The 13,546-nt window shown below is 42.5% G+C and overlaps 1 protein-coding gene across 1 annotated transcript in view; it reads right to left on the bottom strand.

Moving 5' to 3' along the window:
- Nucleotides 1-4,821, bottom strand: part of ak4 (adenylate kinase 4) — a 46,783-nt gene extending 41,962 nt beyond the window's left edge. The window contains exons 1-2 of the mRNA XM_033028298.1: nt 4,678-4,821; nt 4,021-4,229 (exon numbers count right to left, since the gene is read on the bottom strand). Coding sequence (XP_032884189.1) covers nt 4,021-4,165 — 145 coding nt within the window. The 5' untranslated portion in view covers nt 4,166-4,229; nt 4,678-4,821. The remainder of the gene's footprint in view (nt 1-4,020; nt 4,230-4,677) is intronic.
- Between the last annotated feature and the right edge of the window lie 8,725 nt (nt 4,822-13,546).

The raw sequence follows: 13,546 nt of genomic DNA, 5'->3' as shown, positions 1-13,546 counted from the left end.
ACGAGCCCCCACTTTGTTACGACTCCCGAATGCAGGTACTTCAGAGCCACGTAACATAATTCAAAAACCAGGTTCAAGTTCAAAAATAGTTTTAATTATTCAATGGAACACAAAACCCAAACCTGATTCAAACAACCGAGTCAGGGATATGGATGGACTGACAAACAATTTAACAGTGCTCCAGCCAGCCACGTGATGGACCGTCGAACCGGAGACTCTAAAACCTGCCTAAAGAGATATAACTCTGAAACAAAATACACGAAAACACTAAGGTCAGCCCTTATCCGTCCCAATTCAATATTTGTTAACAAGTAATGGTGAAAGTACACAAAGTTCTATGCCATGTGGCCAGGCCTTCCGCAGCTCACACCAGCAGTCTGCTCACAAGTCAGGGTCGACGAAGAAGAGAGAGACTCCTGGGAGACTCTGGTATTTAAGCTTCAGATGAGTCACCCGTCACCTGACGCAGCTTGGCCAATCGGGTATAGGAGCCTTTAACCCCTTGATTCCAGACTCACAGCCACGAGGCCTGCACTCGGGAGAGAAACAGAGAAAGGTAAGTACATAGCATTCACCAGAGGGGGGAGCGCCTAACAAGGAACCAGACCCACCTACCTCCATGGTTACAGTGGTAGGTTTACTTCTTTCTCGGTATCCTTCGTGGACGTTAGGGCGCCGGTGTCTGGGTCTGTGGTTGGGTTGGTGTTGGGGGTTTGTGCATCTTCCACGAAGGCCGGTCTGGGCCATGGCCTAAAAAAGACCGACGTTCGGTGTACCTGGCCTTCGAGCTTTCACCAGTTTGTCTTGTTCGACTGGTGGGTGCGTAAGGGTGCTGTTTGTGGCCGAAGTAGGTTTTAGCTAATGTTGCTTTGATGAGCCCCAGGGTTTTTGCCTCCTCATCAAGTTCTTTCACTTGTTTGGATAGATTACCTCCAAATAGTAGAATTGGTGGTTTAGGGGTTCCAGGTTTGCACAGACCTGCTAATTTAGGGTCTAAAGCGGGTTGGATGGCACTCTTCCTAATACTGTTTATTTCGTATTGGGTGTTACAGAATAAAGCAAGTGCATCCTGTTGATCCTATGACATGTCTTTTTCGTCTATTGTGCGGGCGAAAGCTGTAATTCCCGCTGTTAGGACCTTCAGTACTTTTTGGAGTTTCAAGTCCCTGGCTCTAATTGCTACTCCGACGTGTTTCCATATGCACTGGTTTACAATGGGAACATTCAGTGATGTACAGTTCCCTGGTGGTAAGTGTCTTGCTGTGGTGTCCATTAATGCCTGTCCTTGTAGCTGCTTAAATGACATATAGTCAATACTGGCAGCTAGTTTTGGTTCCAGGTTTTGGCCAGTTAGGTCTGGTTGTATGAATTGGGACACCATGTTCAGTAAATTTTCGTTTTCTTGCACCCCTCGCACACTTGGTGATTGTTCTGCAAACCCCTCTTCAGGGTCAGCCCAGAATTGAACCCCAGTACTCCCCTCTGACGAGGGAGAAGTACTGTGCAGCCCTACAAGAGGTACTGCTGTAGGACTTACAAATTGCCCACAGTGACTAGCCTCCATCTCCCGGAGCCTGTCACGTTGGAGCATTTGCTCCATCAGCCGCTCAAACCGGCTCCAATGCTCTCGGTCACTGGCCGCTCGCGGCTGCTGAAAGTCGGACTCATCAGAGTCAACGACTCTATCAGATTTTTGCTTTGCCTTACCGCCCGGCCACGGTGTAGATCTGGCCGGTGCAGGGGGCGAAGTCGGGCACAGCTGTTCCCATTACGGGCGATTCGTGTGCCGTTGGCCGCTGCTGGCTGCCCGCAACTCCACGGTCCTCCCCCGCCAGCTTTGTCACAGCCTTCTTATTTTTCTTTGTCCTGTCCATTGGCTCCACCTGTAACACAGGAAGTGGAACAAAAAAGAACGCAGAGTATTTCTTACCTGCAGTTCCCGGCTTTTAAATTCTGCCGCTGAGGGGGAACGTCGTTCCACCTGCATGACTGTTTCGCAATGTGTGTAGCGATATGACACACATGCGTCCTGGCGGGGTTCTTCACGTAGTCACTCACGTGACTCCGAAGTAAAATTCCAGATAAGAGACAGCTGCTCGGTCAGTGACTATCCTGGTAACATCAGGCGTGTGTACACATCCGCTGGCAAGCTCACTGTAACTGTCTGACGGAAAGTTGTAGTAACGGGTCCCCCGTGCCTGCCCCGGGTGTAAAATACCAGTAAGTGTGGGTGCAGAAAGGGCAAGTGGTGACAGTATTGAGAGTTAACCGCAGGGCTGTGTTGTTGTCGGTGAGGAATTTCACCTACTGGGGTCGGAGACAATTTTTTTAATTTTTCATCTCATGGATGTGTAGATATTTAACTCCATAGGCTATTTATGATTCAGCCATGTGGCAGATCCAATAACTCCCCAAAAATACATCAAATAACCTGTCAACATACCAAAGTTGTACGTTCCTGGATGGATTTAAGAGAGAGTTAGATAGAGCTCTAGGGGCTCGTGGAATCAAGGGATACGGGGAGAAAGCAGGCACGGGTTATTGATTGTGGACGATCAGCCATGATCGCAATGAATGGCGGTGCTGGCTCGAAGGGCTGAATGGCCTCCGCCTGCACCTATTTTTAATGTTTCTATGTAACGGTGTGCTATGACACACCATAAGAGGAGAAATGTGAGGTACATCTGAAGCTTAAGTTCAAACAAAAGTATATTTGCACTGCATTTGGGTATTTCTGTCTCATTTGATACTTTTGTGTTACATTTTGGCTAAGTGGTAATGTTACCACTTGAGAAAATATTGTTTGATTCATTCCAATTTAACCTGTATGACAATATGCCAAGAGTCTGGCATCTGTCCATTCCCTCCACAGATGCTGGAGATGATCCATGGGCTAAGTGCCCTTTGTGTTTTGATCCTGCAAGTTGATTTTTTTCCTTCCCGACCGTTGTCTTTAAAATGGTGAATGTCCTAGACTGTTTCTCCCAGCAGGTGATGTGTTTTGTTGCCCAGGATAGTGTGCATGAATGCATACCTCTTTGAAAATGGCCTTGCCACAACAGCAACCCTGCCGACACCAAACTCAGACTCCAGCCAGGCAGCAGGGAGAGGTCTGAGTACCATCTGTTAAACCTGCTGTCAAGCCAACAACATGAAGCTTTGCCTGTGGTGTGATGGCCTCAACCAGAGTCTCCAAAACAGATTACCTCATTGTAGTGAGTATCAAAACTGGTTTCTGCATCTATATACCAGCATGTGGACTTCACATTGCCCTGAAATGTTTTAAGACCTTCACCCGAGATACTCTTGCAAAACTGAAGGTGGATCAAGTAAATCAGATCAGATAGTCTCAAGACCATTTTGGAGATGTCCACTGGTCCCATAAGATACCGTGTTTCTATGTACATTTTTCACCACTAAGACGGTCATGACAATTCTGGGCACCATGTTATAGGAAAGATGTTGGCAAGCTGGAAATGGTACAGAGAAAATTTACAAGGAATTTTCCAGGGCTAGAGGGTCTGAACTATAGGGGAAGGTTTATTCCTTAGAGCGCAGGAGGATGAGGGTGATCTTATTGAGGTGTATAAAATCACGAGAGAAATAGATCTGGTAGATGCACAGAAGCCATAGGTTTAAGGTGGGTGAAGGGGCAAAGATTTAATAGGAATCTGAGGGGTAACATTTTCACACAAAGGGTGGTGGGTGTATGGAACAAGCTGCCGGAGGAGGTAGTCGAAGCTGCGACTGTCACAAAATTTAAGAAACAGTTGGACAGGTACATGGATAGGACAGGTTTGGAGGAATATGGACCAAATGCAGCCAAGTGGGACTAGTGTAGCTGGGACATGTTGTCCGTTGTGTGCATGTTGGGCCGAAGGGCCTGTTTCCACACTGTATCACTCTATGACTCTATGAACCGAGTTGTGTTGGAGCAATAAAGCTGATGCACCAGCAGGGTGACATGTATACATACATACACTGATACAGAGTGCTGGCTGCACGTCCCCGTGCACTTACCAGGGTCCGATCTTACACTGGATCGCAGGAAATCACCACTCGACAAGTGTTTCAGACCAAAGCATTTCGTTATTCTCTCAGAAATAGTTCCTTTCCCGGAGCCTGGCGCGCCCAGGATGGCAGCTCGTAATATTTTGGAAGCCATCTTTCAAACTCGCTAATTGAAATTAAATTCAGCAAAATAGTTGAGGAAAATAAAACGGTGCAACCTAAAGGAGGCGGGGAAAAACACCTTAGTTCACAATCGGCACAGGATTCCTGAAGATAAGGTTTTATTCATAAATTGATCCGCAATTTGGCTCTCAACGAAATACAAAATTCGGTTCTTACAACCGAAACATTTTATCTTTAAAGAGACTGGATTCGCCACGAATAGTGTACATTAACATTTTATTTCAGCAAAACTTTCTTCGGCAAAATATTTAAATATCCTTTTCCCTCACATTAAAAAACCCCATTTAGATGTGCTAACATCTAATAGGATGTACTTTTACAAAGGTAAGTGAAATTGAAAAATATATTGCTTGATATTATAAACATCTAAACTGTAAAATCATATTTCTCCTTCTGCATTATGGCGTGGAGGGGGATTAGAAAAACAAATAATTCTCGTCAGTTATGAAATTATTCAGAAACCCAAAGCAACCCTGTACTTACTTTTCCCTGCATAGATGATGTGTATTATCGGTGAACGCGGCATTAAATACACGGCTGGCTTCGTTGTTATGTAAAGATTCTCATTACCTTATCTCACAGTGCAAGTTTGCGGGCTCACGCCTCCACAAAAGTACACTGGGCCCTGTAGTTCGCAGGGTATCAATTAAACAGGGATTACACGGATGCATGGACTCCAAACATGGCTGGCTGGCTGGCCAGAGCATACGCGGCGCAGACGCCGGCAGACTGTGTCTGCTGTCAACCGTGAGCGCTGGATCAGGTCTGAGGATTAAAGTGTTTCTTCCACTTCCGCGGGATAAAGTCTAGAGCCAAGTAGTAAATCCGAAATTATTGGGTGGAAAATTAATCCATTGTTTGGGTGACAATCGTAAGGCAGTGGAGAAATAAACTATTGTGAGTTCATTGTAATGTGAAGGGATTCTTCAACTCCTTAAACAGTCATTTCAGAAAAAGGTAACATTTAGGATTTGAGAATTTCCTTCCTTTCTTAAGTATCCAAAATTTTGTTCCTTATGGTGACTCGTTCAGTTTTATTATATTTTACGTGCGTAAAATGTTTTATGTTAGTCTTATTAAAGGCAATACCAATGAGCCCCTGGTAGGAGCATTACAATCTAAATTTGTGCTTGAATGAGAATTTAACAGATTTTCATCCTACTCTATTGAAGTGGCATTGTAACCAATTCTTATGTCATTTTACCCACTGCCATATTTTAAAAACATGATCAAAAATCAAACCTGGAGACTTGGTCTACCCAGAATGATATAACAGAAAAGGCAGTAGAATATCAGCCTGGAGGTTCCCCTTCAAGTTACATATTGTTTTGACTTGGAAGTATATTGCTATTCCTTCATTGTCATCAATTTCAAGGTCTGGAATGTACTAACCTAAGCACTGTTGTAATACCTTCAGCAGAAGAACTCTGGTTACTCAAAAAGATAGCTCACTGACACTTCTCAAGGGATGGGCAATATAACCATATAACAATTACAGCACGGAAACAGGCCATCTCGGCCCTTCAAGTCCGTGCCAAACACTTATTTTCCTCTAGTCCCATCTACCTGCACAGACCATAACCCTCCATTCTTTTCCCATCCATAATATAAACATATAACAATTACAGCACGGAAACAGGCCAACTACCGCTAGCGAAAGGCAATATTGCTGTCCTTGCCACTGATGCCCGATTACTGTTTTCATTTTTTTAAATGATATCTTATGCTTTTGGAAATGGCCCTAACTGGACTTTGCCCACCCATCTGCTAATCAACCCCCCTCCTCACCTGCATTCACAGAGGCCTGAGCTACCATCTACCTCATTAGAGACCCTCAGACTCTTTGATTGGACTTTACTGGACTTGCACAAAACATTATTCATGTTATTCCCTTTAGCATGTATTTGTACACTGTGACTGGCTTGATTGTAACCATGTATTGTTTTTTCGCTGACTGGTTAGCACGCAACAAAAGCTTTTCATTGTACCTCGGTACATGTGACATTAAACTAGACTAAACTTACCAGGCTTTGTCCAGCTCCTACTTCTTCCAGCTTTCTTTCCGCCACTGAAATCAATCTGAAGATGTGTCGCAACCCAAAACATGGCCTTCCTGTATCATCCAGTGATGCTGTCTGATCCGTTGAGTTATGCCAGCTGTTCTACATGTTCTACGCAGTATTCAGCACCAATCATGGGGTGAGAGATGGCAACCTTCACGTGGTCCGCCCTGTTTCGGCGAATGCAATCAACCTGGCGTGCACAATCAAGTAAGATCAAATAGAACAAGTTGTTCTACAACTTTAGGCTGTGCACGCCATATGCAAGAAGAAGAAGATGCACCAATCGTACACCATATTACTGGTCATAGGCCTCCAAAAAAAACCCACCACCACCACCACTCTCAAACTTTGTATCCAATTGGCCACCTCAGCCTGGATCCCATCTGTCCTATCCTTCCAAACTAGCCTTCCCTATTACACCCTCTCAAAAGCCTTGCTAAAGTACACACAGATCACCTGCCCCCTTCAGTCCTCATGGTCACCTCCTAAATAAACTCATCAACTTCATGAGACATGATTTATCTGACATAAAGCCATACTGATAATCTGTAATCAGTCTCTGTAAATAAATCCTGTCTTTCAGAATCCCTTGCAGTAACAACTACCGCTAGTGAAAGGCATGTATTTCCTGAGCTTTTATGGAGCTTGTCAAATAGAGAGATGATATAAGCCACTTTTTAGTTTAACGGTTGCCAAGAAAGATACTAATGCCCCTGTCCCACTTAGGAAACCTGAACGGAAACCTCTGGAGAATTTGCGCCCCACCCAAGGTTTCCATGCGGTTCCCGGAGGATTTTGTCAGTCTCCCTACCTGCTTCCACTACCTGCAATCTCCGGGAACCGCACGGAAACCTTGGGTGGGGCGCAAAGTCTCCAGAGGTTTCCATTCAGGTTTCTAAGTGGGATAGGGGCATTCAATATCTGCCAGAGCCCCAGCTATTTCTACCCTTACTTTCCACAATGTCATATGATGCAACTGGCTAGGTCCTGTAGATTTAACCACCTGTATGGCTTCAAGACTGCCAACTTCTCTTTCATGGTCAATCTCTTTCACTGTTGTTGATATCACTGTTGTCGTTACTGAACTCATTAACTTTCATGTCCTTCCCCTTGGTAAATGCAGATGAGAGGTGTTCAGGTGACTCTGCCCACCTCCTGTGGTTTCACACATAGATTATAACACTGATCTTTTAAATAGGCGGCACAGCAACAGAGCTGGTAAAGCTGTCGCCTCACAGCACCAGAGATCCGGTTTCAGTCCAAACTCAGGTGCTGCTGGTTGTAAGGAGTTTGTGCCTAGGTTTCTTCCAGATGCTTCGGTTTCCTCCCACATCCCAAAGACGTGGGGGTCTGTGGGTGAATTGGCCTCTAAACCCCCCAGTTTATAGGGAGTGGGATAACAGACTTAGTGTGAATGGGTGATTGATGGTTGACATTAACTCATTGGGTCGATGGGCTTGTTTCCATACTGTATCTCTAAACTAAACTTATTCTCTCCCTTGTTATCATTTTACTTTTTTATATACCTAATCATTTTTTTAAGATTCTTATTATCTTGTCTGCCAGAGATATCTCATATCCCTTTTTTTTTCCATTCTAACGTCTTAGATCCTTTGTACTCTTAAATCCCTTTACTCCTCAAGGGACTTGCATGATCCTAGTTACTTAAACATGACATGCACTTCCTTCTTTTTCCTGACTCTGAACTCCTATCTCGCTTTTAAAAGCTTCCGATTTACCAGCCATCCCACTTTCCCTTTACTTGCTAACATCCTCTCAAAATAAATCTCTTCACCTTCCTGTGTAATTCCATCAAAATTAGTCTTGCCCCAATTTAGGACTTTAAATTGTGCACCATTGTTATCTGTTTTCCCATATTTTTGTTAAAACTAATAGAATTATGCTCCTTGAAGGTTGCAGGGTGAAAATGCAGTAAATTATTGTATTGATAAGTAAGGGCATTAAATGTAAAAATAATGAATTCCAACAGACTTGGCATCAAAGATCCTTTTGCGGAGCAAAATAGTCCACTCCTGCTAAATCCAATGGGCTGACGTGTAGTACGCAACGAAGCGGAACGTCGGCCATTTCAGTAAACTCGACCCGACTTTGGTTATCCCTCTCGCAGTGTAATCAGCGTTGCGGGGAAACAGTTTGTGTGTGTGATATAGGGTTAGATTCATAATTCATAATTCTGTTAATTCATAATTCTGCTATTCATTGTTAATGATTAATATGTTAATAAATTATAATTCTGTTAATTTTCTTTTTTAATGTTTAAAAAATATATATTTTTAAATGGCTCATGTGCTGTGTTTGATTTGATTTTTGTATTAAACTTGCACTCTGTAATTCATCTAATCACACTGTTCACAACTGCGGTATTTGGTAAATAATAGCAATATGTAGATTCCAGTTGCTCTACTCTTGGAATGTTCCTTAATTTTTTTTTTATGTCTATGGAATTGTTTTCAACAATAAAATGGGTCTGGTCTTCCCAATAGCCATCTGTCTGTAATTGTGGGGTTATCTAATGAAGTATTTAACAAAATAAAATTTGTTTTGAGCAAGATTAACAAATGATGTATAACTTAAGGATGATTTCATTCAGCGACCATGCAACTGATTAGATTGTGTAGGAAAAAATACACTGACACACATATATGAATATGATATAGATGTATATAATCATATAACACACACATATATATTTCTCCAGATTTTTATATATAATGATGAACTTTATTTTGGACGCAAGGCCCAGACAAGGGACAACATTACATAAAAATACATTGCAAACCTCCCCACAACTTTACCCTGGCGTCCCAGCCGTGCTGATCCGGGCCAGACTTCCCACACGCTGTGGAAGGAACATTGGCATCTTTTTGCTTTTTATTGTGAGGCAGAGAGGCAGAAAGAAAATGCTCTTATGAGTAGGTCATGGTATCTTATGCAGCATGTTTCCGTAACCGGCTTCCGTCTCCGCACTAGTATCTTTGCTCCGCTATAGGATCTTTAGTGCGGAGACGGAAGTCGATTACGGAAATGGTGCTGAAGATTACCCATGACCCTACTACGGCTTTTTCGTCGAGTGGACTATCTTGCTATAGGATTTTTGCTTGGCTTCAGGCTCTTCCCGGTGGGGGTGGGGTGGAGGAGGAGGGGTGATGCACGACAGATCTTCTGCCCAAACAGATGTATTCATTTTAGCAACACCCACAGAAATATGTGTTATAATTGTATTAAATGCAAAAGGAAAATATATATTAGGTGCAAACAGATTAGGTTTAATTATTACAGCATGCTGGTGCAATATTTATAGGGGAGCAAAGAAAAGTCAATGAATTGTATTGTAAATAATTACCTAAACATATTTTGGAGAAATCACAGAATATTTTTATATAAAACCAGGAGAGCTCATTCAGCTTGTTTCGTCTTTTATCTGATCTTCTACCTCAGTGCTACGTAAATTTAATGTTCCTTAATTTGCTTAATAATTAAAAATCTATTGATATCAGTGTGGAATATACTCAGCAAATGTGCCTCCGCAGCCTTCTTATGTAAAAAGTCAAAAGGTTCACTCTACTCTGGCTAAACATATTATTTCTCATCTGTGGCTGATTCCCTATATACCCTAGCCTGGATAAGTATCATCCCGGCATCTATTCAATCAAGCCCCTCAGGTATTTTGTGTTTTGAATCTCCTCTCCTCCCTCTTTCACTTTTAATAAAGCAATAGAGGACTAATCGGCCATTGGATACTTACCTGCACTGAGTGGAATCCCATTACTCTCATTCCTCCTCTCCCTATTTCCATGGTTAAGTGATTTACTGTATTGTATTTTAAAATGCTTTAATTAGCATTCAAATGGAATAAACTGCAACTAAACAACCCTCAGTACAAATCTTTGCTAAAATATTAAGCTTGTAATGACAATTCAAGTCAAACCAAAATTCAGATGTATACAGTCATACAGCATAAAACAAGTTCTACCTGTGCCATACATCAAGCACCTATCTACACTAACCCCATGTTTCCTGTTACATTCCCATCAACACCGCTGTAACATCCTTCCCAATTTTCCCGTCACCCACTTGTATTAGGAACACTTTACAATAATTAATTAAATTACCAGCCAACGGGTCTTTGGCAGGTCGCTGGAGCTGTGTTAGTGGCAATAATCGCTACCCCACTGAAAATCCTGAACTCCATACTGAATTTAAAAATATATATTTCTCAGCTTTGAGGGAACAATCTCAATTACACCACAAAAACCAATTCTGTTCTCAAAAAAAATAAAATATGAATACAAAAACACAATGAAGTGCAAGAAAGCATAACATACCAAAAAAAGAGATGTTAACATGTTATTTCTGAAACACGCCTTCAAGGTTTACACCAATATATCAATGAGAAACAAAGACGTAAATGAAAAATGTATGGAGAAAGGCAGGGCTACTTTTTCCTTCTTTTCCGGCAATCCTTCAAGATTGAGGATGACTCGTTCCTCTTCAGTTCTATGGGTACTGGGGTAGCCGATGAGGCCACTGAAGGACCCACCGACTAATCTATAGTTGAGACTGGAGGTGCACAAAGGCACGAAAAAGGCACTTATTGACCAAAAAAGGCATGTATTTCCACCAACAAAATATTGTTAAAAATGATAATATAAACATATACTACATTAAATGACCAAAATTGCCTGGTTGCACATAATTACCAGCATTTTTTTCAAATTATCTGGTGGTAAACTATGCCGTCTGTCAGACAGAATATGCTTCAGTTGTGAAAATCATCTTTCTACCCCAGCTGAGGTCCCTGGTGCATACCAAAAACAAGCTACAGACTCTATATTCATGTCAATATCTTGTGCATAATAACTGCCATTGAGAACTTTAGCTATGTTTTGTATTTCTTCAAGATCTTTACCTAAAATCACTATCTCACATTTTCCTTTTGTATCTTTATCTACATCGCCAGGAACTTTACGAAAAGCGTCAGTTACTTTGATGAAAACCTGCAAGTTATTCACTAATGTTTTGCCACATTTCTCAAGGGAAGTGATAACTTGTGGGAAGTTTGCAAAATTGGAAGCAATAAACACAAGATCGCGGTGGAGGGACTTTTTCTGCATGATTTCACGGCCGATCCTGACTGCAGCAGAATCTTCTTCTTCAAAACACTTGATGATTTATTTTATCTCTTCAAAATTTGCAGCATAGTAGAGTGCAACAGAGAGCCATTTACCCCACCTAGTCAAAACGGGCGGAGGAGGTAGCGGAATCTCAGGTGCCATTTCCTTGAACAACTGCACACTTGACGGTGCTTTGAGGAAGATTTTCTTGACATTGGAAACTGGGCGATCGACATTTGGAAACAAGATACGTATGTGCGTGGCAATTCTATGGAGTCAGTGAGCTAAGCATGTCAAATGCAACATTTTGGGGAATAAAACTTTAAGAGCACAAGCAGCTTTTTTCATGTACAGAGCCGCATCAGTCATAAACAGAAGAACATTCTCGTGTTTTATACCTTCTGGCCAAAGTACAGCAAGTGAAGATGTAAACAACTGAGCAACAGTTGAGCTGTTTGACTTCTCCAATACTTCAGATGGTTGGTTGACTTGCCTCCAGTGTACCAATGACCATGTTGGCAACATATCTCCCCACAGCATTGGTTGTCTCATCTATTGAGATCCATATTTTGTTGCATGCAACTTAACTTCTAATTTTCTGCACAACAATGTTGAAGTTGCTGTCAACATAATTTTTCCGTAATGATGACTCGCTCGGTATATGTTCCTCTGTGTGTTTCTCTAAAAAAACCTCTGAGAGATATGTTTTCCAATTTCCACAGTGGAATTCCAGCATCAATGAATGCCTTGCACAGATCACTCAAAAACTCAGATTTGCGACTAGAGCCAGCAGTAAATGTAGTGAGGAGACAAGCTTGCGTTTTTCCTGCCTTCAGTTTCTCTGCCGCCGACTTGTGTTTTGCTGTCTGTACATGCTGGGAGATGAAATATTTCTTCTCATGATTCACTGCTTACTCATGTGCTTTGCAAAACAGCACACAGTTGGCTGTAGAGAATATATCACTCCCGTACACTCTCACCAAATCATTCAGATTTTTTACAAGGCGTTGACTTGACTTTAGGCATTGTGACGCTTGCAGGGGTAGATCCTACAGGAGCCGGGATGCAGACCTCTACAAGCAGGCCAAGTACAAGCTGAGAAGAGGAATCAGAGCTGCCAAGGAAAGGTACTCTGAGAAGTTGAGGAGCAAGTTCTCAGCTAATGACTCTTCTTCAGTGTGGCAGGGCATGCAAGAAATCACCAGCTCCAAGAGGAAAACCCCCCGCTCCTTGGACAGTCGTCAGCTGACCAATGACCTGAACAAGTTCCACTGCAGGTTTGATAGACAGAAACTTAACCCTGGTATCCCTTCCCCCCCTCCCCAACCAACACTTCACACCTACTCACAGCCTGACTCCAGTTTGAAAAGACTGGACCCTTCCCCACCCACTTCTCCCCAATCAGCACTTCACATCTACTTAAAGCATGACTCCAGTCTGCAAAGACTGGACCCTTTCCCACCCACCCCTCTCCAATCACCACTTAACACTCACTTACAGCCTGACTGCGAAAGACTGGGGCCTCGCCCACTACCCACGAATGAACGACCGACGGTGGCGCCCCGGTTTCGCCTCAGTGGTGGAAATTTTCTTGTAAGTTACGTTAACAGGGCAAAAAAACGTAGATTTAGGCACTCGATCGTGAAAAAGACATTATCTTGCTGAAATCATCAAAAAAGGCACATGGCAAAATCCTTGCTCTAATTATCAAACATTGTTTTTGCAAGCCAGAGAATACTTGAAATTAGCTCTATAACCTAATGACTAATCAATCGTTGGTATTCTTTGTTCTCGTCCCAATGCTTAATGAGTGTTTGGCTGGTTGATGACATCTGTTCATGTTGCACATAAAGCTGACATTGTTTTTGAATTTCCCAATAAGCAGTATATTGACAAGTCCATTATGTGTCAGGTCTTTCAGTTCTACTGGCTCTTTGAGGGCTCAAGTTTCTTATATTTTTGAGTCAATAGACAGAACGTAAACATTATAGCACAGGAAAAGGCTCTTTGATGCACAATGTACCAAAAATGGTGCCAAGCTAAACTAGTCTTATCTGCCTGCACATGATCCATATCCCTCCATTCCCTACATATCATGTGCCTATCTAAATGCCCCTTAAACACCACTATCGTATCGGCCTCAGCCACCACACC

The sequence above is a fragment of the Amblyraja radiata genome, chromosome 10 (assembly GCF_010909765.2).
Source record: "Amblyraja radiata isolate CabotCenter1 chromosome 10, sAmbRad1.1.pri, whole genome shotgun sequence".
In the NCBI taxonomy this organism is placed as follows: Eukaryota; Metazoa; Chordata; class Chondrichthyes; order Rajiformes; family Rajidae; genus Amblyraja; species Amblyraja radiata.
This window is presented reverse-complemented; position numbering and strand designations above follow the sequence as displayed.